General features: G+C 37.1%; 2 protein-coding genes across 2 annotated transcripts; one reads left to right on the top strand and one right to left on the bottom strand.

The window, feature by feature from the left end:
- Nucleotides 1-3645: 3645 nt before the first annotated feature.
- On the top strand, nt 3646-7313 carry LOC103711996 (ACT domain-containing protein ACR6-like). The gene is made up of 7 exons (XM_008798358.4): nt 3646-3850; nt 4832-4877; nt 4997-5111; nt 5224-5291; nt 5525-6124; nt 6238-6342; nt 6567-7313. The coding sequence occupies exons 1-7, from the start codon at nt 3777-3779 to the stop codon at nt 6906-6908; spliced, it is 1350 nt and encodes a 449-aa protein (XP_008796580.1). The 5' UTR covers nt 3646-3776; the 3' UTR covers nt 6909-7313.
- A 1381-nt stretch (nt 7314-8694) lies between these two features.
- Nucleotides 8695-21752, bottom strand: LOC103711997 (SWI/SNF complex subunit SWI3A). Its single transcript, XM_008798359.4, has 7 exons — nt 21479-21752; nt 20823-21349; nt 15189-15674; nt 14909-15078; nt 14764-14810; nt 9711-9871; nt 8695-9155 (listed from the first exon to the last, which is right to left on the bottom strand). Exons 1-7 carry the CDS (start codon nt 21537-21539, stop codon nt 8958-8960), a joined length of 1650 nt encoding a protein of 549 aa, XP_008796581.2. The 5' UTR covers nt 21540-21752; the 3' UTR covers nt 8695-8957.
- Between the last annotated feature and the right edge of the window lie 1679 nt (nt 21753-23431).

Raw genomic sequence — 23431 nt, 5'->3', positions numbered from 1 at the left:
GTTGCTAGTAAAAAACTTAATTAATTCAAATAAAATTTTTAGAGAGATTGGCCTCTATATTTCTCCCTCTTCCATATCTGGTGACTAACTCACATTTCTTTCTTAGAGGCAATAAATATCCTTAAATATTTCAGTTACATAGATAACCTCTCTCTTGCATCAAAAAAGACAGAACCTCTCTATGTTGTATCTCCAACGCAAGTCATTTTCCCTCCTTAAAATCTCATATTAGGTATAGTCAAGCAAGAGATTATAATCATCTATATATTTAAACATATTTTAGGAGGGAGATGTCAAAATCTCTAGATCCATATGAAAGATATACTGTTTTCCTTCCAAACATAGAAATTCAATAAAGGTATTATGAATAAAGACTTCCAAAATATTCCATGTATCATTCATAAGGTAACCATAGGGAAGAGGGTGTCACATGCACAGGACCAAGATGATGACATAAAACGAACCTAGATAGATTTGTATATCTCATTTATGAGCTTTTAATGTTTGTAAACATTTAAGAGCTTGATCATTATAGTATTTGGTTGATTTAGCTCTTCTATCAATTGGATTCCATTCACATAACCATGAGAGTAGAGTGAAAAATATTAGAACAAAATTTAACAATTTTAGAATCTATTCAACATGGTGATTTTGATTATGGGTAGACAATTCTTCTATGGCATGCATGCCATTAGCCTGTGCATTGTGCATGGGACTATCCTAGTCAATACATAGTATCCCTACCATTTCAACTCACATACTAATAATGCACATACCACAGAGAGGAGCACACAGATGCTGCTCTCAAGTGCTACTTAAAGACTGTTTGTTTGCCTGATTATTTTAAAATATATAGGGTGCAATTGGAAATGCTGTGATTAGAATTGTAGTTACAAAAGCTATTTCTGTTTGATTGTCTGTAATTAAAAATTGAAAAGACAATTACAGCTATTTCGTTTCATGATGGTGGAAAGTAATAACATTATTAAATTATTGTACGATTATTATAATAATAATTACTAAGGTAATTATGTCACTATAAAATAAATTTGATATTATAATATATTATTACAATCAAAAACATATTTATAATGTATGTTATTTTAATAATTAATAATTATTATACGGTGGGATTATAAAATAATTATGATGATTATATTTTTATATTATATATCATAATAAGAATCATTATGACATAATAACAAAATAAATATCTTATGATAATAATACTAATAGTTATATTATTAAATGATTATTATAATTCTATAATATTAATCTAGTAATAATTATCATTATAATATTATTATAATTATTCAATAATATATACTCTTAAGATCATTATATACCTATTTAATTATTATCATTTCATAACAATCCTTAACATAATCTCTAATAATATAATAATAATTTGTAATTTTTACATGATAGAAATTTTAATATAATTATGAATATTTATTATACATAGATTATAATAAAACCATTATGATACAAAAAATAAATTTTAATATTAGTTACATTGTATAATATTATACTATATTATATTCATGTCATTATTATAATATTTATGTCATATTATAATTACTATTTTATATTATTCTAACAATAAGTTTATATTCGATAATATATTTATCAAAATAATCAATATATTTAATTTATTATAATTAGATAATAATAATTTTCATTTGTTGGAGAGAGGGGAACTCCTGGAAGCTACTTCCAAGTGCAATATATCTTATAATTGGAACCATGCCCAATTTTTTTTTACTGTAGTTTCAGTTACAGGATTTGGAACTTTTTTTTCCAATTCAAATATAGCTGCATTTGCAGGTGCAAGCATCTAAAAATCAATTTGGATGCCTGCAAATTCAGTTGCAGTATTTGAAACTACAATCTTCTCAATTATAAGCATAGAAACAACCCCTTTACTCTTTTCCTTCCACGTATAGTCTTGCTCTCCCTTGCTAGATACACAGGACATATAAAACTTGCATGATGGAACTAGATGTCCAAATGTAATGGATCTTTTGCATGTGTCTCGGATGAAACGAACCACAAAGTAGAATCTATTTTTCTAATGAGTTTTTTCTTATCCCATCTAATATCTCATTAAAATAATAATCTCCAAGCTCAAGCATCCAAAACATGGACATTAACTATGGCTCTCAACCCATCGACTATAGGTCGGGTCCGCTCTAATACTATTTGTAACAACATAGGATCTCATCTAAAAAGGCTAACCGGAAAGTGTTATTTGGATTTATTGATCCTATATAAGTACCCAAGATCTACCCAACGAATAACTGTCGTTGACTAAACACATGCCCGCACGATCCTTACCGCCATAGTTTGCAAAACTTTTGGCACCCAATGGGCTCGCTTGCATGTGCAAGAAGATATTGATTTATACTGATTTTAAAGAACTATTAGAACAAAAAAAATGGAGAATACACGGGAAGAAAACAGATATCAGTAATTCTAATTGCTAATTTTTTTTCTAGAGGCAAAAGTTAAAATAAAGATTATGAACCATGAGCCGGAAAAATAGCTTTGGTCAGAGCTAAACCTGAACTTTCTAAACAATGTCATGTTTCATGTTCTTTTGGTTTCTTTCTTTTTCTTTTTTTGGGTAAAAAAGATAAATTAAATCTAACAAATATAAGTGCATCCATTAGAATCCACGAATAAAATATTTAACAATAGACAAAAATCAGATGCACTATTGACTTTTCTATATATGTGTGTATGAAAGAGAAACTTAAAAATAGAACAAAGAATGCAGTAATCGTCAGCAATCCAGAGAAGAGAATGAAGTATGATTTCTACTAGCAATGGATCAGAAAGCCATCTAATAACCGTACTAAATTTAACTCCAAAACAAATTTTGATTATATGTTGATTGATAGAAAACTGATATATTTCAAGACCTCACTGGTCTAAAACCAATATTGATTTTTAAAAAAACCTTCTAATATCCTTATTATGTTAGACAAATATTTAAGAAGTAATATTATGATTAATGCCTTACGAAATATTACTTAATTTAAGCTAAAATATATTAGCTCAGATATCAATATCTCATCCTATATATATGTATAATTTTGAAATGCAAGTTTTTATATTTAGAAATTTATTTTTTAAGTAGATAAAGCTATAAGAACATCGAAGCTGTTGGTCATTTTAGTCCACGTGGACCGGGAGAACCGGTCGCTCTCGCTGGGCTTACCGCCAAGAAAACAGGAAGCGGTCCGACCGGCCCACGACCCGCACGCGGGAGCCGCGGTTCTCCCACGTGGGAACACACCCCCGACTTTACGGACTTCCACGAGAAATTAACTCTCCCTGAAACTTCGGAAAAAAAAAAACACCCGCAATATCTCCACTCCCCAAATTCAGCAACCCACTCCTCGAAGTCTACCACCATTTGCCGTCCATCTCAAGACAAGACCTCAATCACCGAAAAAGTAGGGTACAAATACCAAATCATCGAAAAGTTACTAGAAGTTCGACATGACCTGACATTGGCAGATCTGACAGCGAATCAGAACTTGACACGTCATCATGCGACGAGATTCTAGTCTGAAAAGATGGGGTGGTTTTAAACGGCTGGTAGGGTGGCCTTGGTTGCCATCCAAAGGCCGTTTCCTTTTTTTTTTTTTTTCTCTCCTCCTCCTGTGCCCTTTTTCTTCTCCAAGTCCCCTGTTTTCCTCCCGTCCTATTTCTATCTCTCTCTCGTACACATATATTAAGACGTTCGGGTTCTCTCTTTCTCGGGTTTCATGCGGAGTTCTGTAGCTCTGGAGATGGATGATGATGAGTATGCTAAGCTGATTAGAAGGATGAATCCCCCAAGGTATGAGATTCCTTCTGTTCTTTTTCTTCGTTTCCGTTTTTTGGGCATAGTTTTGTTCTTAATCCGCTTGGGCGTGTTTTCAAGGGTTTTTAATGTTGGTCTCTTGGGATGCAAAGGTTGGGTTGGAACTAGTTGGTGGCTGCATTTAGCTAGGACCAGTTTGAGCTCTTTCTTTTCCTGTTTAATTTTGTTGTTTTGTGATTTGGGTGTGCTTTGTTTGTATTTAATGCTTATATTTTTGCAGGTAGTCATGGTTTTCTGGGCTTTAAAGGTTGGGTTGGGGCTCGTTGTGTTTGTTTTTTCTTTTCTTTTTTTTTTGATTTTCTTCTTGTTTGGTTAGGTGTTTCTGTTTTGGATTTATGATTTTTTTTTAATGGGCTCCTATCTGGGTTTTTGGTGTCTGTAGTTTTGGGATTCCCCTGTTCTCTTCTTTATTTGTTATTCTTTTTTTCTTTAGAAAGATTGTTCTTGTTTGACTTGGGCATGCCTTGTCTGGGTTTTCTTCATGGACTTTTTGTGCCTCTAATAACGGGATAAGGTTGTTTGGAGTTTGTGGGGAGTAGGGATGAACAATTTAGACTCTACTGGCTTCTTTTTCCCTCATTATTTGCTTTAGTTCTTGTTTGATTTTAGTGTCTTTTCTTCAAATATGTAGGTTTGTTTTACAGGATTACCATCTGATTATTTTTTTTTCTTTTTCTAATGTTTGACAGAAATGGCTTACTAAGAGTTCCTGTTGATTTAGTTCTACCTTGATTTTTCTTTTTGAATTTATGGTTTTTTTTCCCCTTAAAGACTCCCGTTTACTTGTACTTTTGGTGTTGGAATTGGGTTCATTGGAATTTATATTCTGTTAGGAGGATGAGAACTTGTTTTCATCTTTCCTGGATCTTCCATTTACTTTGTAGTCTTCTGAATTATCCTTTCGGTACTTGGTTTTGTGTATTGCTTCTCAGCTATATCTATTGTTTTTTGCTGCAGGGTTGTGATAGACAATGATGCTTGCGATAATGCAACTGTTATTAGGGTAAGTTTGAGCTTTCTCTCAGAAGGCATGTGTTTAAGCTACCAGCCTCCATTGAGGCCACTCCATATTTGTGGATTTGTTGTGTTGTTTCTTAGTGTCTTTAATCTTCCATATCTTAGGTACATAGTGTTAACAAGCATGGATTTCTCCTTGAAGTAGTCCAAGTCCTCACTGATCTGAACCTCATCATCACCAAGGCTTATATATCCTCAGATGGGAGTTGGTTCATGGAGGGTAAGGCCTGCCGCCAGATCAAATCTAGAAGGAAATAGAAACACAAATTTAAGGCCTTCAACTTGTTTATGTGCACTGAAATTTACTTGACCAGATTTTCTTATGGTTTCAGTCTTTAATGTGACCGACCGCGATGGGAATAAAATCCGGGACAAAGAGATCATCTCCTGCATACAAACAGTAAGCTTGCCATATACTCCTTGGTCCGGGCTGTTAGTTCTTCATAAATCCTAAATTAGCTAGTTCTGCGTTTTAGGATCTTAAGGACTTCCTAATTCTTCAAATACTTGATATAACTCCATGGTAGACTTTTGATACCTAGGCCTAGTTCATTCACTTCCTGATAGATTCTAAGTATGAGATCAGGTTCCAATTACTAATCATCTTGTTTTGGTTCGAATTATTAATGCCAGTCCGTCGAATCAGATGCCTGCTTCTTCCCCGCACTCAGGAATTCAGTCGGCATAATGTCGTCTGCAGAGAATACATCGATTGAGCTAACAGGAACCGACAGGCCTGGCCTGCTTTCTGAAATATTTGCTGTGCTTGCTGACTTGAATTGTAATGTGGTGAAAGCAGAGGTCTGGACTCACAACACCAGAGCTGCGGCGGTGGTTCATGTCGCTGATGAGTCGACAAGGGGTGCAATTGAGGACCCTCAGAGGCTCTCCACAATCAAGAAATTCCTCTTCAATGTCCTTAAAGGGGACAACACCTCAAGAACTGCTAAGATGATCGTCTCGACGGCGGCGCTCACCCACACAGAGAGGAGGCTGCATCAAATGATGTTTGATGATCGGGACTATGAGAGATTAGATATGACTGGAGAGGGAGATGACAAATCTAGGCCTCGAGTTGCTATAATGGACTGCTCTGAAAAGGACTACACTACAGTCATCTTGAGGTCCAAGGACCGGCCCAAGCTTCTGTTCGACACTGTTTGCACCCTCACGGACATGCAGTATGTTGTGTTCCATGGAACGGTCCACACAGGAAGCTCAGAAGCTTATCAGGCAAGACACAGTGGAGTTGTTCCTTATGCTTGATAGATATCGATGTGGTTCCTTCTTCTTCTAATTTCCTTCCATGCAGCATTTCTTAAGGTTTTAATTTTGCTTGACTGCAGGAATATTACATAAGGCATGTTGATGGCCTCCCCATAAGCTCAGAGGCCGAAAGGCAGCGCGTGATTCAGTGCCTTGAAGCAGCCATCGAGAGACGGGCCTCAGAGGTATGATTCACTTCAAGCCATGATGAAATATATGAGGACCCGTGCGGGCGTGTGTTTAGTTGCAAATTGGTTATTATCTGGATAGATATTGGGTACTTATACAAGATCGAGGAACCCAAATAATATTTTCCGACTAGTCTTTTTGGGTGAGATCTTGGGTTGTTACAAAATATGTGTTGTGCTTTCATTTGGTTTTATGAAGTTCAATCTTTGGATCTTCGCAGGGATTGGAATTGGAATTGAGGACAGAGGACAGGGTTGGGCTTCTCTCAGACATTACAAGGATATTCCGAGAGAATGGCCTGTGTATAAGGCGAGCAGGTATATCAACAATTGGAGGCAAAGCTGTGGACACTTTCTACCTCTCCGAGATGTCAGGCAACCCTGTGGAAGCCAAGACCATAGATTCATTGCGCAATCAAATCGGTCAGACAATTTTGAAGGTGAAGCAGAATCCCTTGCCTCCTACACCTCCTGAGGCAGCGAGCACCACCGGATTCCTCTTCGGAAATTTCTTCAAGGCCTGCTCATTCCAGAGCTTCAGGCTGATTAGATCCTCCTCATGAACTTGTTTCACATTCACCAGAGAAGATCTATATACCAAAGATCTATATTCCATAGCCAACGCAAGCATAAATAGCCATAGCACCAACCTGTATATAGCTAGAGGCTGCATTCAAACTATAATATTAGACACTGGAGGCTGCATTCCAGCTAGAGAACACTGCATAGCATTGAGATTACTTGTCCTTTAGTTCTTAAGTGTCACACTTGTAAACGGATGTTACTTTGGTCTGTAACAACTAACGAGATAGGGCTGTGCCCAATTCTTCTCTCTCAGAAAAAACAAAAAAAGAAGGGAAAAAAAAAGTGGGGGAAAGAGGAATGATATTAGTTGATTTGGTAATGAAATGTACATCTGCTTGATTTAGCACTACAGAAATTTATTATTTGTTGGGTACTTGTACTAAGTTCAGTTATGCCAGTGTGAGATGGAATAATTCAGAGCACATAATGTTTGGATTTCTTTGCTGCGGTTCTAACTACTTTTAACAAAGGAGGCTTGATTTAATGGCGATTGAAGACCACACTATAGCTCTAAGTAATCAAGGAATAATTTAAATTGAGAAACGAGTTGCAAGTTATAAGCGCCTGAGATGATGGTCATGTAATTCTAATTGGAGAGAGTGGGCTACACACCCTTTTTGAAGAGTCTTTTTCTGGTTTATGAAGCATTTAAGGCTGTCTCACTGGTGCTTCACGAAGTAAGCATATGTTATTTGTGAGCTTAAGGTAGTGAAATTGTAACTATATTCACCTATCAAACAAAGACAAATAATTAAAAAATTGCTCCTTCTTGAAGATTAATAATCTTAACCCAAGTACGTTTGTAATAAACAAGCATGTTGAGGAAGACTCTATTATGGTGACTGAGTGGATTCGTGACTTCGGGTGCCAGAAAGACAGCCACCCCATACTCAAAGACATTCAGAGGTTGGTGTCAGGTTGCCACTTGCGAACAGAGCAGCAGACTGGATCATCTCTTTGCTACTCATCATTCGGAAGAAGTTTTATCTATTGAAATTGATGTTGCCCCATAACCTATATGTCATTTTATTTCTCTTGATGCTGAGGGTGGCGCTCATGCTAGACTGACGTGAGCTACCATTTTCAGAAGTCATCCATGTTCGCCGTATTTTTCTTCCACAGCAGATTCCAATTAGAAAATTCTTCATGAAACTTCCAACTCTTCAGGCTGACGTAGACTACCAATAAAATGTTCGTTATACGTTTTATGTTACATTTTCAGTTTAAAATTTGAAAATAGATTTATAACACCCAGCATTTTCAGGCATAAGCAAATTCAAAGCTTCCAGCCGACCCAGAGAGAATTACATGCACCAGATCTGACAAAATTAAAAGTCAGAGCACTTTGATACGACTTTAAGAAAGATTTTTCAACAAGCTAAGAACTTTGCAAAAAGCCCAAGATTCACCTAATACTTTTGTTCACCACAGATTTTTTTTGGTTTCCGATGGATACCCACAAACTAGCAACCTTGACCCTTCCCATAGATTAAAAGTCATCGACTTCATGAAGGAGGACTCGGCCAAATGCATGATGGAGTGCTTGTTTCTTTGCAAAGAAATGATACGTGAGACGTCAACAGTCAGAGGTCAACGAGTCGAGGCTTTCTCATACGTTAACAAAAAAAGATTCCAGTCACCCAAAAATAAAAAACAAAACAAAAAAAACAAAACGAGTCCAACATGGAATCCACCAAAATTGACCATCGAAGTTTAGAACAGGATTTAAAAAGGAATCTGGAAATGAGAGGTCCCAGGTGCAAGTGATGAAAGGTTTGACAAAATTATCAATACTTGCTCATTGAAAACACGGAAACGAGTGCTAGATTTCAATAGTTAAGGGAAACCCAAAAGACTACATGGATCACTTGGTATTCATGAGCGCTTCTTTAACCTGTATGGAGGTACAAAGTCTTCCAAGATTTGTATTAAAAAATGCTCAGGGTGCTTCCTCTAAAGCTGCATACATGACATGTAGGAAAGAACCCCAAAAATCAGGAATGAAGGATGAGAGAACAAGGGCTCCCTTAGGAACCATGGTTCCACAAAGATTTGGGAAAAACATTGTCCTTCCATCTTGGAATCCCAGCCTGAAATATCTGCTGAATGACCTCTACCCACTTGTCGAGAAGAGATTCCTTCATCTGCTGTATTAGGGTGTATTCCTTCTCCATAATGAACTCCAGCTCCTTGAAATGCTTGATTTTATATTGAATCTTTCTCATCTGTTAAAAAGACATCAAGACAAAAAGGAGGCATGGATCACATTTTTACAAATCCAGCTCAATTTCAAGGCTGCAACCAGAGTAACCGGCTGCCAGGTGGAACTCCAAAGTTTTGAAATTACAAATGAGATTGAGGAGATATTTGGTTGTTAAATAAAAGAGAGGTTCAAGAGAAAAATGCAAGGATATGTTTTAAAATATCATAATCTAAGTCCCGTCAGGAGGTGGGGGAATGGATCATTCTCAAAATTTTTTAAAGCATTTATCTCTTTAAGACAACTAAACTTGCTATTTTTCTAAAAAGGCTAGAAATGCAAATTGTCAGATGTAACATCTTGGTGCAAAATTAAGCTAAGTTGTTTTCAGTAGGTTCCAAAACCCACCAGGGAGGCTGGAATATTGGAGGAAGCCAGGAGAACGGATCAGTTGATGTTTTATGATAGCAGAAATTACTTGTCCAACTTGCAAGTCCAGAGACGTTGATTTCCCATCAAACAAAATCAGGTTATATACTCCTGACACTAAGCATTAAGTTAAAATAAGAGAGAAAGAAACCTGCGCTTCAATAATTGATGCCACCAAAAGTTCCATTTCCCTCCCTTCTTGGTCTGCTAGTAGCTTGGCACGAGCAGCTGCTGCCCCAAGAGCTGTCGCAATGGCAGCTTTAGTTTGAAATGCTGTAGCACTAAAATTCTTCTCTGACAGTACTGGAGTATCTGGGGAAGAAAAGAGGGACTTGCATGTGAGATGCCTTATACATATTTTGTGCCATAGCAGCAGAAAAATCTTTCAACATAGATCATGGCAAAGCTGCAGCAATCATTCCACTTACATACGACTTGGCATCCTATATACATTAACAACAGTACTTTCTGAAAAAGCAGTGGCACTTCAACGATATAGGATATTGAAAAGCCAAAAATCATTTCATTAACCTTATGACATGCATGCACTGATTATTCTATTGGTCAAGAGTGACTACAATTTTAGGAATACAGAAGAATTTTGAATCCTTCTATATATGTATACACACACACACAATGAATAAAGGCAGAAATATCTTTGGAACACGCTGCAAGCTCTAATGAAGCTTGTGAATGCCAGAATGCTTACATTCATACACTGACAACCATCTTCAGCTAACCAATCCACTAGGATAATACCTCCCTAAAATATTCGTGAAAAATCATGGTTGTTTGTTTTGATAGTTCATTTGTTTGGGTTTGGATATGCTATTTGAAATTCACTCTTTTAAAACAAATTGGATTTGCTTGGGGCAGGATGAGTTTTACAGATCCATACAATTCTATTGTGATATTTATTTTTTTTTACAAAGAGATTGTTGATAAAACGGTATGAACTCATCAAGACATATAAAAGAAAATTCAGAAAGATTAAGGAGTTTGGAAACATTAAGTTTGGAAACAATTTAATAAAGCTTCATATAGGATTCTTAACATAATTCTCTTCTTGTTTTGTACCAAAAAAAATATGTATGTGAACTGGCTTCATTTGTACCAATAAGAAATTCACTCATAAACTAGAAAAATCAGGAATCTATGTCCCAAAACAGCAGAACATCAATTGTACAACGTTAAAAAGAAACGGGGTATTCCCTAACAAAAAAGAGTTTCACTATCTATTCGGTACAGGCTGGCACTTTCAAAAAGCATGCAAAATAATTAAATTTGCCAAGTTCTTTTAGCTAGGAGAAGCACCTCATGAAATGAGTCAGGGATGCGAACACAAGCAGTCGATGCAGTTGAGGATGTGATTTGTGACTAGAATAGACATGCAAGCATAAAGAAGAGAGACGATATTAACAAGGACATGAAAATTTATGACAGGAACCCTGTTTTCTTACCCCCCCCCCCCTCCTCTTTTCTCACCTCAAGGGGAGGGGGAGAGGAAGAGGGGTGGGAGAGAGTGGGGGGAGAGGGGGCAAGGGAGGGGAGAGTCAGTCTAATCTTTAGGGTTAACAATTTCAGTTCATAGACATGCATTAACCTAAATAACTACATCAGCTAGTGGTAACAAATAATTTTATAACATGTAACCGTCATTCGCAAGGATATCGACCTGTTGACACCCTTTTCTTTTTGGTTGACCAAGACCAATGTGAAATACACATCGAAGGCTAAAAATGTGAACATCATAATCAAAAACTCAACAACTACGTAGTCCAATTCATATTCATCAATCTATCTATATGTATGTATACAATGCATGCAGGTCCCAAGATCTGCACTACTATATAAGAAAATCCATGCATCTAGCGCACTCTCCATCTCTGATGAGGGTGTGCTCTTCTTTTCCTCTTCCATTTTCACTCTCAATTCATCTTTTCAATTTTATCCTTTTTATAAGTTGGCGATTAGCAAGCACCCTTGGTGTGCTCTTCTTTTCCTCTTCCATTTTCACTCTCAATTCATCTTTTCAATTTTATCCTTTTTATAAGTTGGCGATTAGCAAGCACCCTTATCTTTTGTTCCACTAACCCATCTCTCTTAATCACAATCTCAGAAATATATTAAACTAAATGTATATCTAGTTAAATCATAATAGAAGCTCATTGTTTGGTGTACAATTCTTCACCATATATTTGAATTAAAGTATGCATCGCATGTGAAGAAGGGCGGCCCAAGGCTCTTGACACTATAAAATCTAAAGAGGGTCAGATATATGCAGCCTTACCCCTGCATGCAGAGAAGCTATTTTCATGTTTCGCACCCATAAGGCCAAGGTCACAATGGAGCAATCATACTATTGCACCAAAGGCTCATCCTCTAAAATATAAATCACATGTGACGGGGTCATAAAGTCTATGTAATCATGTAATTGCTCAGAAATGAAAAACATGATGATAAAACAAGTAATCACGGCAGTCTATCCAAAACTCCTTTCACTAGGCACACCCAGCATGTTATGGCATCATAATCATCCATAAAATTAATCATGTGCATCTCGTGTGCCAAATGGAATATTACCAATAATGGCTAGAGGCCATTAATTTGACTCTACCTACCTTTCTAACAAGGATATGTAAAACAAAGTAATCTACTACTCACAAGGCCATCAAAGAATATTGGATATGGACCTTTAAGTGGCAACAACACAGTAAAGAGGTACAGTCGTAACTTATGGAAAAGCCATATTGGACAGATCATGCACTAAGACCCTTAATAATGTAAGAATGTAGTGTCTGTTTGTATGCTAGAAGATCTTATCAGCCCAATAAGAACTTCCAAGAGTTTTAATTTGAAATATGCTGAAATCCTAGTGAGAGGAGAGGGGGGAGCCATTAGAATCTGGGATTGGATGATTTACGTTATCCTAGAAACATAGAGATAAGTTATGGTTTGATCGGCCTCCTCACCTCTCCCTCACTTCTCTAGCTCCTCCCACCATAGTTTATTTAAAAGAAGCCGACATCCGAAAGATCTTATCAGCCAATAAGATCTTTCAACATCCAAACAGGCCATAACATTTACAAGCATGCTTCAAGCACGCCATACATTTAAGCATAGTTCACCGTACCAGCCTAAATCGGACGGTACAAGCATCCCATACCGTACCAATTCGGTACCAATACCTGGTATGGGTGGCAACACTCGGTATACCAAAAAGATCCTGTACCGTACCATACCAACACAGTGTCTTGAGTTCATTGACGTCTTCGCATGGACCTACAAGGAGATGCAGGGAAAGTGTAGCATCGGTACGAGGTCCGGTAATGAGACAGCGAACCTTGCATTTAAATGTTACTTTTATTATTATTATATTTATTTTTACTATTTCTACATTTGTTTTTCCATTTTTTCTATAATTGTTTCATTTTTCAAGGTAAGGTACCAATTTCCCCATAAAAAATAAACAGTATAAGAAGGTAGATATTAAATTGTAAATGCACCCACGGACATCACATTCTTCGGCTCTTCGTAATGTTAATAAAGCTATGTATTTGATGATATGGACCTTACTACTAAAAAGCTTCTAAGTATTATCCCCATTCTAACATCTATCACCACCTACCTAATTAATCCTTGAAACTTCCAAATAATGTCGAATAATTTCCTGAGTATCTAAAAGCCCCTTCAAATTTTAAAAGGGCAAGATTCCCTATTGAGGGATCAAATTTCGCTTCTTGGACATAAGGAATCAAATCTCCATGAGAGGCTTAAGTTTCACAATGTTCCAATGAACAAGGTGGCAACATTAGTGCAAGATCAGGAAAGCATATCTTTCTAGCCTAAAAACCTGTCAAATTATATAAGTTTCCTTTTTCCTTGTGGGAAACTTTCCTATGATGCTAACATATATGTCAAACAATGGTTATCTGAATAGCCCTATGAAACAAGCCCCATTCTAAATATTCTTACCTTAATTTATCTCCAAACTATGAAACTATCAGAAACTATCCAAAAAGGTTGTCAGGAAAGCCCTAAACATGCTAGCTAAATCAAGAAACCGATTCTAGATTTTTTTTTTCATTAACCACAATGTTTGAGCACATCATTTATACATATTTCTCTATGCGATGCACAAGTGATGAGGCAAGACATATTTGATTCTTTTTAGTATTCTTAAGTTTATAAACTCCCTCACTTTTTTGCAAAAGAAAGTAGTCCTCGAGAGAGATCACTCATCCCATGCATAAACCAGAGGATGTCATTTCCAATTGTCTATGATGTGTTTAAGAAAGGTCCTAGAGGAAATGGACCTACAAAAATCCCAACCCTGAAAAATCTCATTTGGAGCTTGACAAAGAGACGCAAAGTCCTTTGTCTCCACTATTTTTAGCCCCATGTGGAAACAGATGTTTCTGATGGTCTTCAACTGAATATCTTTATTATAATAATCTTCAGCTACACGTAAAGCTGTAAGGATTATCCCATCACATGAATTTGCTTTGTAGATAAAAGTTTAATGCAGCAATGAGCAATCACTCATGATTCACCAAGATTACGAAATACTATAGATAATGAGTGAAGAAGGAAAGGTCTGTTATAGAGAATTATGCTGATCATTAAGGAAAAACTGTTCACTCAACAAGGCAAACTAGAAACACAATTTGGACACTTCAAAATATATAAATAGCTATAAGAATATGCCAAGACCAAAATCATCTTCTTTAATAGATTCTATGGTTAACAAAACCCATATCCAGTTAAAACGAACATAAAAAATGGAAATGTGAGGTTTAAAATGACACCAATTTAACATGCTCATCGAATCCTAGCTCACACTTCCTTGCATAAGAACGACGAGATAACTGGTATGTATTACTTGATGAAGAATCTGAAATAGTCCAATATCCTGAACAGGCCATGCTATGTTCAAAATATGTCGACAATGAGACAAGGTGATCAAATACCTGCTTGTTTATGCATCTCATCTATTACTTCACAAAGCACCCACAACAACTCAACATTCAGAACAAGTATGTACATGACTCTATCTCCAAAAATATCTCATATAACAACAATTAAATATCTTATATGAAAACAATTAAATGCATCTGCTGCAACTCAGCTATCACTAACATGAGGAATTCAAAACAGTTCAATATACAGAACAAGAATCCTATATAGCAAAAACAACTAAATACCTGTTTGTTTATGCATCTCCACATCCTGATCCTCAACCTTGACATCACTGAAATAATTGCATTATACTTAGCACAGCACAGGAACAGTACATGTATTTTTCATTAATGCTGAAACACCATAAGAACTGTATTAATGCTTGCTAACCTCTTGGGCTCATTATTAGTTGGGAATGATTTACGCTTTTTTCTAGCTTCATCTTCATCAATATTGAAGACCTCGCCTGCCCATGGGTTCTCATCGGACAATGCTGTAACAGCTGCCTCTGCTGCTGTGGCAGCAACATGCGGGCCAGCTACTGTAGACAAAAGAGCTACCTAACAGAGAAATTAGGTTTCTTTGTTTTTTGTTTATACATCATTGTTTTAATTTCCTTTTGTAGTTCAGCAAATTGAGATTAGAAAAGTGATCAGCAGCTTGTAACTACCTGTTTCATCAAAGAATCTGTAGCATTTGCAATAGCTTGAATGTGTCTTCGCTTTGAAGGATGTACTGGAATAGATTCTTCTTCAACCTTCTCGTTCACATCGTTATGCACATGACCATCTGTCTTAGGCTCTGGCAGTAGCTCACTAGAAGCATGCTGGATTGCTTTAGTATTGGTTGCTTGGTTGCCTGAGTTTTTAGCATCATATTTACCACTGAAGGTGCCCAACATATGGTCACCAAAAGGTAGCTGTATAAGCCTTGCAATACAATCAAGTCTGTTCTTTGTTCGCACATGCTGGGCAATAAGATCCCAATCATCTCCATGCTTTAGAACAGCTTCTAAAAGAAGTAAGGTCTCTGCATCTGTCCATGCACCAGTTGCATGGTTAGCATTGCCATCAACACGATCACTATTGTCATCTGCTGATTTTCCTTCAATCTCATTCTCAGTTTTGGAACATTTCAAACATACTACAAAACCACCCTGCAGACAATTTGACAGAAAATCATTATCACATATCAATATAATTTTCATATGCCAGTCCTCATAGGACCATGAAGGACCTTACACTACCATGACAACACCAAGTAGAAGTTCAGTTCTTAAACACACAAATATTTTGGTTCTTCAACCTTATTAGCAGTTCAATTAACTGCTTCTACTAATAAAAACTAAGAAAATGCAAAGTTAAAGAATTGTATTGGCTAAATTTATATCAGAAAGTCATTAATACCAAATCTAAGCAAGCAGCAGAGAACATAATTACACAGAAAGATGAGGAAACAAAGTTATTATATCAAATCTTTTTAAAAGATAAAAATGAAGTCATGAAGTCGAAACAAAAATAGGGTATAATCTACATATGAATTTTCTCCCACCTCCCCATAAGTTTCTCCATGATTTCACTCTATCCATGAGGACATGATCAAAAATAGTACTTCTTTCCAGTGAAATACATTCAGCCTTAACAAGTAATGATGAAGATACCCAAGGTTTGTTATTCATGCAGGAACAGCTCGTAAAGTTGCTTTGAGGTTCCATCTAGTCACATGTTTCGGCTTCATTGCCATCTTCAATTTAATACGTTTAAACTGCGCATGATGGATTGCCGCTATAACAATCCTGGCACTTAACCAACCAACCAGCCCACCCAATACCCCACCCTAACTCCCATGCTCACCCCTCTCAACAAAGAGGGAGGAGGGGAGTTGAGAAGCACTTTCATATATTTTGACTTGGGCCTACATGACTTCTGCAGAAGCAAATGCCAGAAGTTGAAAGAAATGAAGATTGGCGGAAGTGACTTTCACCCCACCAACCATGTCCACAAAACTCAAGTTTCATCAACCTTCACACTGAAAAATAGCAAATCATGGATCTCTTGCATTTTCTCCTTACCAAAGATGCCCTAAGTGTAAAAAGCTACGGGCTTGAAATTGATGCCTTATAAACTTTTTCACCACAAGAAATCTCTAAGTCTTTCCAAAACTCTTGTACCTATTAATGCTCCAACAAGTGCAAACAAGAAGAACTGAACAACCGGGAGGTCTCAGATTTACACCATAATAAATTAAATCACCCCTTATTTTTGAGATTAATAGTTCGCCAAAACAGATCCTTATTCATTCTTTTTTGTTCTTTTTTCCCTCCTATCCCTTTCTTTCCTCTTTTTATCAATCAATCTAAACCTGCTTTCTGTGTTCTAAGTTATCAATATATTCTATGCTTGCTGCCCAATAAAATAAACAGAACAAAATCTTTAGACCATTAAATGCTAACCATCATCGAGGGACTGAAGAACAGCCTCAACATTATCAAAGCCTAGACAGTCCTAAGCATGGACACTCTTAAAGGCCTAGGTGGAAAGTCAAAACAAAAAAATGGCATCTAAAATTAAAATTATTTAATAATCAGATCTATGGGCGTAAATGGCCAGGTCAATCCTCGGCCCAAAGCAAGCCTGAGGTTTAAACCTCAGAGGATTGAGCCTGGCCAGGCCCAATTTAAATTTGGTGCAGGAGTATGAGGCCCAAACCCAACATAACTCAAGATTTGCTTTAGGGCAAAGCCGCGCTCATAATGGACCCCCGCTTAATTTCACCATATTCTCAACTCAGGCATGGCCTGGAAATTGATCGGGCCTCAATTCCAAGCCCGAGCCCAGCCCAAGCCTAGTTTGTCTCCATGTCAGATTTTCGGGCCATTCAAGGCAGCCCGGCCCATTGTTTCCCTTAATTAGATCTTGACACATGCGATGCAAATGGTTTATTTAATAAGAAGCATTTGATGGATGTATATGATCCCATAAATCAAGATAAATTTGCAATAAATTTGATAAATAAACTCCTTATTTTAGTTTATTTACTCCTTAGTAGCTATTTATTTAACAGTAATTACATAATAACTAATAGAAAACTGCAATTATGATGGGATTCAGAGAAATTATGGGCCATACAATCGGATTAAAGGAGATCACTCACAGTCCATGGTACATGAAACTTTTCAAAGATTTCTCTTTATTTGGAATCTCTCTAGCTTACATGGTCCGCCTAGGCACTTGTCTTAACATTTTGAATCAAGTTTGCATATGCTGGATGAGATTGATTTATATATTAGTATTGGATGTTGACTAGTTGATTGTTCCCAATTCCCATTGACTTACTATGTCTTATTTGATAAGTTATCTTCATTTATTAGATTATAACTATCTTTTTAAGTTTCTCCTTTTATTTTGTTTTAATTTATCATTTTTGAGCCACCTTGACCTCTAGCTTCTTGCTCAATTACTTGCCTAGCCCCTGGGAGCCAAGTGGGTGGGGGGGCTGTCCAGATACCACCTACAGACTTTTAATAAATTGCTCTTTTCAGGCCATGATTTCCATTTTAAGATTACTTCATAAGTGCAGTTATGTAAGATACATTGAACATCCAACATGAACGATGATTGACAAGCACCCATAGAGTTTGCTTTATCTAATAATATAGATTCATCATATTCATATAAACATCAAAATTTATAGTTTTTAAGAAGATAACAAAGTTAATAGACAAGGTAATATTAAACTTTGACATTTAACAATTGTGAGAACAACAAAATCCATGTTCGTAAAAGGATATAGAAGGTACCTAAAACATCTTTTAACCAAATCAAATATTCAAATAAAGAAACATGTACAGGATGGTCGCAGATACAACTGTGCTTCTCTTGTTTCTCTACCTACAGTATTATTTCAAGTGCATTAAAAAAGTGTACTTACTAAAGAAAAGTGTGCATTTGCATGAGTTAATTGTTTATACACTAGTAAATTTTATTTTGCAGTATTAATGCCTTAATCTTGAAGTGCAATTTCAATAAAAAGAGGTATAATATCTCATCATGTACATTTATATATTAAAATTAATGGATTGCATCTAAATAGTGGAAAGCAATCAAACCACCTCCTGAGCACTAAGCAGCTTGTGGCACCCAACTGCTGCAATTTCGATAAAAAGAGCTCTAATATCTCATCATATACATTTATATATTAAAATTAATGGATTACATCTAAATAGTGGGAAACAATCAAACCACTTCCAGAGCACTAAGCAGATTGTGGCACCCAACTGCATACCTAGGTGCCAACTCAAGCAGTTGAGTGGACATATTGCTTATGACCCTCGAAAGCAGCATATGTGTAGGAAATAGAGAGAACCAAGCACCTAGGCAAGGCAAGCTGCGTGCCCACATGGCCGCCCTTAATAATATTAGGTTTACCTATTTCGTCCCAAATTAGTTCCTTTCCGTTTTCCTTTTTCCTCTTTTTGAGATAGAGGGAGATCCACATGGTATTCTGAAGTGCTAAGGTTTGAATTCTTGGGGATACACCATCCAAGACTTGAACCTAGAATCTACGCTTCTTTGGTGCAAGGGGCGAGACCGCTAGGGAAACACCCAATTCGCGGATTTAATTCTGTTAAATGCTCATAGTACTAGGCTTTGTAATAAGTGTTGTGTTCCCCAAGAATAAGTGTCACAATTAACTTTCACCATCAATCAAATACTTTAACACAAAGTAAATCCCGATATTCAAATAAATGTTCAATTTTAATATAGGCCAGCATTAAATGCTTCAAAATTTTCTCATACATATAAACTTTATATAACAAGTTTACCTAATATAGTATGACTTGAATTTTTGCTGCTAGAATTGTGATAGCATATCTAATGTTGGATGGGAACCTAACCATGCTAACCAAATTTTAATCTAATAATCACAAGAATTTCAAGATTGTCTCTAATTTCCCTTTTCTTTTCAGTAATTTAAGAGCTGTACATAAGGGTAAAGAGAGAGGCATCATTGTAATGTTGTTAATGGCATAAAGCCTTGGGAGCAAGAGAAAGTGACCCCATGCAGGAAACATAATGTATTACAAGTAGCAAAAGAGAAGGATGAGCAAACAAGACAAGCTCAAAGAAGAACGTATAAAATTGAAAAGGAAAGAACAAGAAGATGCAGACTGCAAACAATTTTCAATACTAGGTACCTTAAAGCTAGTATCATTAAATGCCTCTAAGGAAGATGGTGTAAGAAACTAAATACAGGTTTAAGTTTAAAGCAAAGGGCTAAAATTACAATCACAATGACCACTAGTTAGGCCTTGCAGGATGAAGAGAGTGAAGAGGTAATTTACATCAAGGAGTGGAAGCTGTCAATCAAATGGAGTACTTTATTTTTTAAGAAAAAGTAACGCTTATATTATCTAATCCATAGTTGTCTAGGACCACTTAAGAATCCTATCGATAAAGATGACTACCATGGAGTCATCAGAAGTGTTGCTGATTATAGAACTTTTTCATTCAAGACTCAGATACCATTTTCAATTTACAATGCTTGAAAACATTGTAATTTGACATGTGTTGTTTTCCCTATGTATGAAATGGTTTTATGTCTATTATTTATACGGATATGCTTTTACATGCCATACAGAAATGAATTCTTGAAAAAAGTGGCTCCCAGCTGCAAATAGAGCATTCTCAAGTGAATAATATGTACAAATATGTTCAAGAACGGATTATTAAAAATGAATGTAAACTACCTTACAAGGATTATATACCTGAGTAAATGAAGCGGATTCGGTGGATGGGGCACTAAGTCAGATATGGAATATATTGTGAATGGATATGTTATTTTGTTAATAAAAAATGGTAAAACAGTCACGCCCATCATCAAAATGTGACAACCGAGAGCATATCATATGCATGCACATGCAGTTCACTTTATCGCAATTATGTGTCTTTCCATGACAATCTATTTATATAGTCAAGTGGGAGGGCGCTATCAATAAATGCATAGACATCGGTATTTCATGAGAAATGCAGCATGTGCAACCCCTTATGCACATGCCCTTTTGTTTCAACATTCAAACCAGCATGTGACGACCCATAAGTTATCACCAAAATCAACATTTTTGAAGTTTTTGCATATACTTCTACCATGACCTTATTCTTTAGTATTAGAAATTTTTGACAGTTTAATACAATTCATAGCAAACTCTTTAGGCAATCAAAACTCAGGCATCTAAGAAATGGATTTCTTTCGTCTTCCACATTCGAATTAGAACGGAACAAGAAGAAATGTTCAAAAGTGTTACCTCCATCAGCGGTTCATGTCGACCAGAGACACACTGGTCCCCACAGACCGCGCAAACCGGGCCCTTCCCCGGCGCCCAGTCCCCGAACACGTCTGAGTACGACGACAGCGGCGGCAACCTAAACCCAGTCTCCCCAGCCCCAGCAGCCGTCGCCGCCGCTACTGACCGCCCCGAAGCCAATTTCGAGGACGCCGGCATCACCTGCACGCCAGCCCCTGGCTCCTCCACCACAACCCGCGGCCCCACCTCCTCCGTCGGCCGCGGCCGCCCATCTGATACCCCGAAATTGATCAACCCCCATCTCTCCAAGAACAGGAACACCTTGCGGAGGGTTCCAACGTCTCCGATCAGCGACTTCCGCACCTCTGTGAAGGTCAACCGACGGGAGGGGTCCTCCCGGAACTTGTTGATGATGAAGTCGCGGTACTCCTTGTAGACCCTAACGTTCCGGGACGCGGCGCTCCCGTCGAAGAAATCCGGCAGCTCCCGCCGCTCCGTCCCGTGGATCTCGTCCCATTGGAACCAGTCTGCAAGCAAGAAAGACGACCAGGAACCCTGAGATCGAAGCTAGAAAAAAAAACCCTAACCCTAACACTGAGAGACAAAGAAGGGAGGGGGAGAGAGAGAGAGAGAGAGGAAGGAAATTTAAAGATAACTGGAAGAGCTGGGGATGGAGTAGAGATCGCGGCCGAAGTCGTCTTCGGAGCTCGACGTCATCCGCGCTCGCGAGCGGGAAGGGAGGGAATGGGCAGCACGGGTCGATTGGTGATGAAGGGTGCTGGGGTGAGATCAGACGGATGAATGGTGCGGATATAGAAGGATGGGAAGATCTGGGCCGTCCGATGGATAGGTTTCCTTTTTATTTTTTCGGGAGAGTTGGGGGTTGGGGAGAGGCGGAGGTGAAGGGGCAGAGCGGATGGCTGAGTGCCTGGGTTCTCTTTCTTGAAGTAATAGTTCTCCGAGACTTCAGGCTAGGACTGCTTGTCAAAATTGAAGTTCGTCTTCTTCTTCTTTGTTTTTTTCCCGTGACAAGCCAAGTAATAATCTCTCGATTATTGAGAAACACACCAAATTCTCTCTCTCTCTCTCTCTCTCTAGCTTAATGCTTCTTCAAAATAATAAGGATTTAGATTAGTTAATCAAGAATTTTTCGAGTTATGCAAAGATATTATGATTTGTCCACCATTAATTCAGAAAATTTTAAAGGCATGTTTGGTTGTAGAAAATTAGGCTTTAAAATAGAAATAGAAATGTGACTTCCATCCCAGCTATTTGATTATTGAGAGCCCTTGACCCCGGCATAGACTCCTCCGCTGGGGGGGGGGGGGGGGGCTATATTGTGGGAATAAAGGATCCAAACTTAGTCCCACATCGACTAGATAGCGGAGGGGTCCGTTCTTTAAATGGAGGGGAGCTACCCCATTCTTTTTAGAGGCGTTTTTTGTCGGGTGCATTGGGAAGAGATTATGAAACCTCCTTCAAAGCGAAGCAGTCACTGGACGCGTGGGCCGGAGGTTTGACCTCATCAATTATGTTTCCTAATATTCAAATCCTATTTAGATTTCAATTTCGATTCTGATTTCAGGCATGAATCAAAGTGTTAAAAAATGTAGTCATTCCAATTTTCATTCCACTTCATTCCAATTTCAAACGCACCCTAAGTAATGATGCTATTTGTTGTTACAATTGATGTTCTTTTTGTTATCTTAATCCTTTTTAGCCCTCTAATTTACAACTATATAAAAATTTAACAATTTCTATTGTTTCTTAACTTGCAGCAAACTTGTCCTTTTTATTGAATATAGAGGAAATCGAACATTTGCAATACAAATTTGTAGCTGTGAGATATCCTACCCAAAATATTTAAAAATATAACAACTAGAAAGAGGGTGCACCGGGTAGGTTCGACACTAAACTAGAACCTATCCAATCTCAATTGATTCTTGATTTTTGATATCCAAATTAATCAATTTGTTGGAACCAACCCAATTCAGCGCATTCAAGATTGGATCGGCTCTCGCATTATCTTTTTTTTTAATAACAAAAAAATATTAATTTTAATAATATATTTAAATATAATATATAAATATGGTCTATCTTACTTTCATTTCAGGCAGGATCTATTTTACACATATAATCCAATACAACAATGACGAAGTCTCACATAATCCAATTGGGCTTGCCTATTTAAGTCACTATACAGTATACAATAAATAAAAATTTATTCCTCATAACTTAGCACTAATGCATTCTTTAATGATAACTCGGCTCCACCATTACCATTGTCTTCACAGGAACCATTGAAGTTGAGTTTAGTGGGCATTTAATAAATTGAAACGGGCTTGTAAAATCAAAATTAGAGGTGAATCTACCAACTATTAGAATTGACAGTTATTGAAAATTGGGTGCTGATAATATTGATTTAAATCCAGCCCTTGCCTTGATTTTGACAGAATTCCCAATATACCAAATGGACGAATTCCCAATATACTAGGTTAGAGATGGGAAGAATTCCCAATATACCAAATGGACGAATTGAACTTCATAGTTAATTATCCAAAAAGGAAAAAAAAAAAAGGAACTTCTTCCTTGTTCTGCCGAGGAAACCA

This window comes from Phoenix dactylifera, chromosome 10, assembly GCF_009389715.1.
Source record: "Phoenix dactylifera cultivar Barhee BC4 chromosome 10, palm_55x_up_171113_PBpolish2nd_filt_p, whole genome shotgun sequence".
NCBI lineage: Eukaryota > Viridiplantae > Streptophyta > Magnoliopsida > Arecales > Arecaceae > Phoenix > Phoenix dactylifera.
The sequence above is the reverse complement of the archived record's forward strand: the minus strand, read 5'-3'. Positions and strand labels throughout refer to the sequence as shown.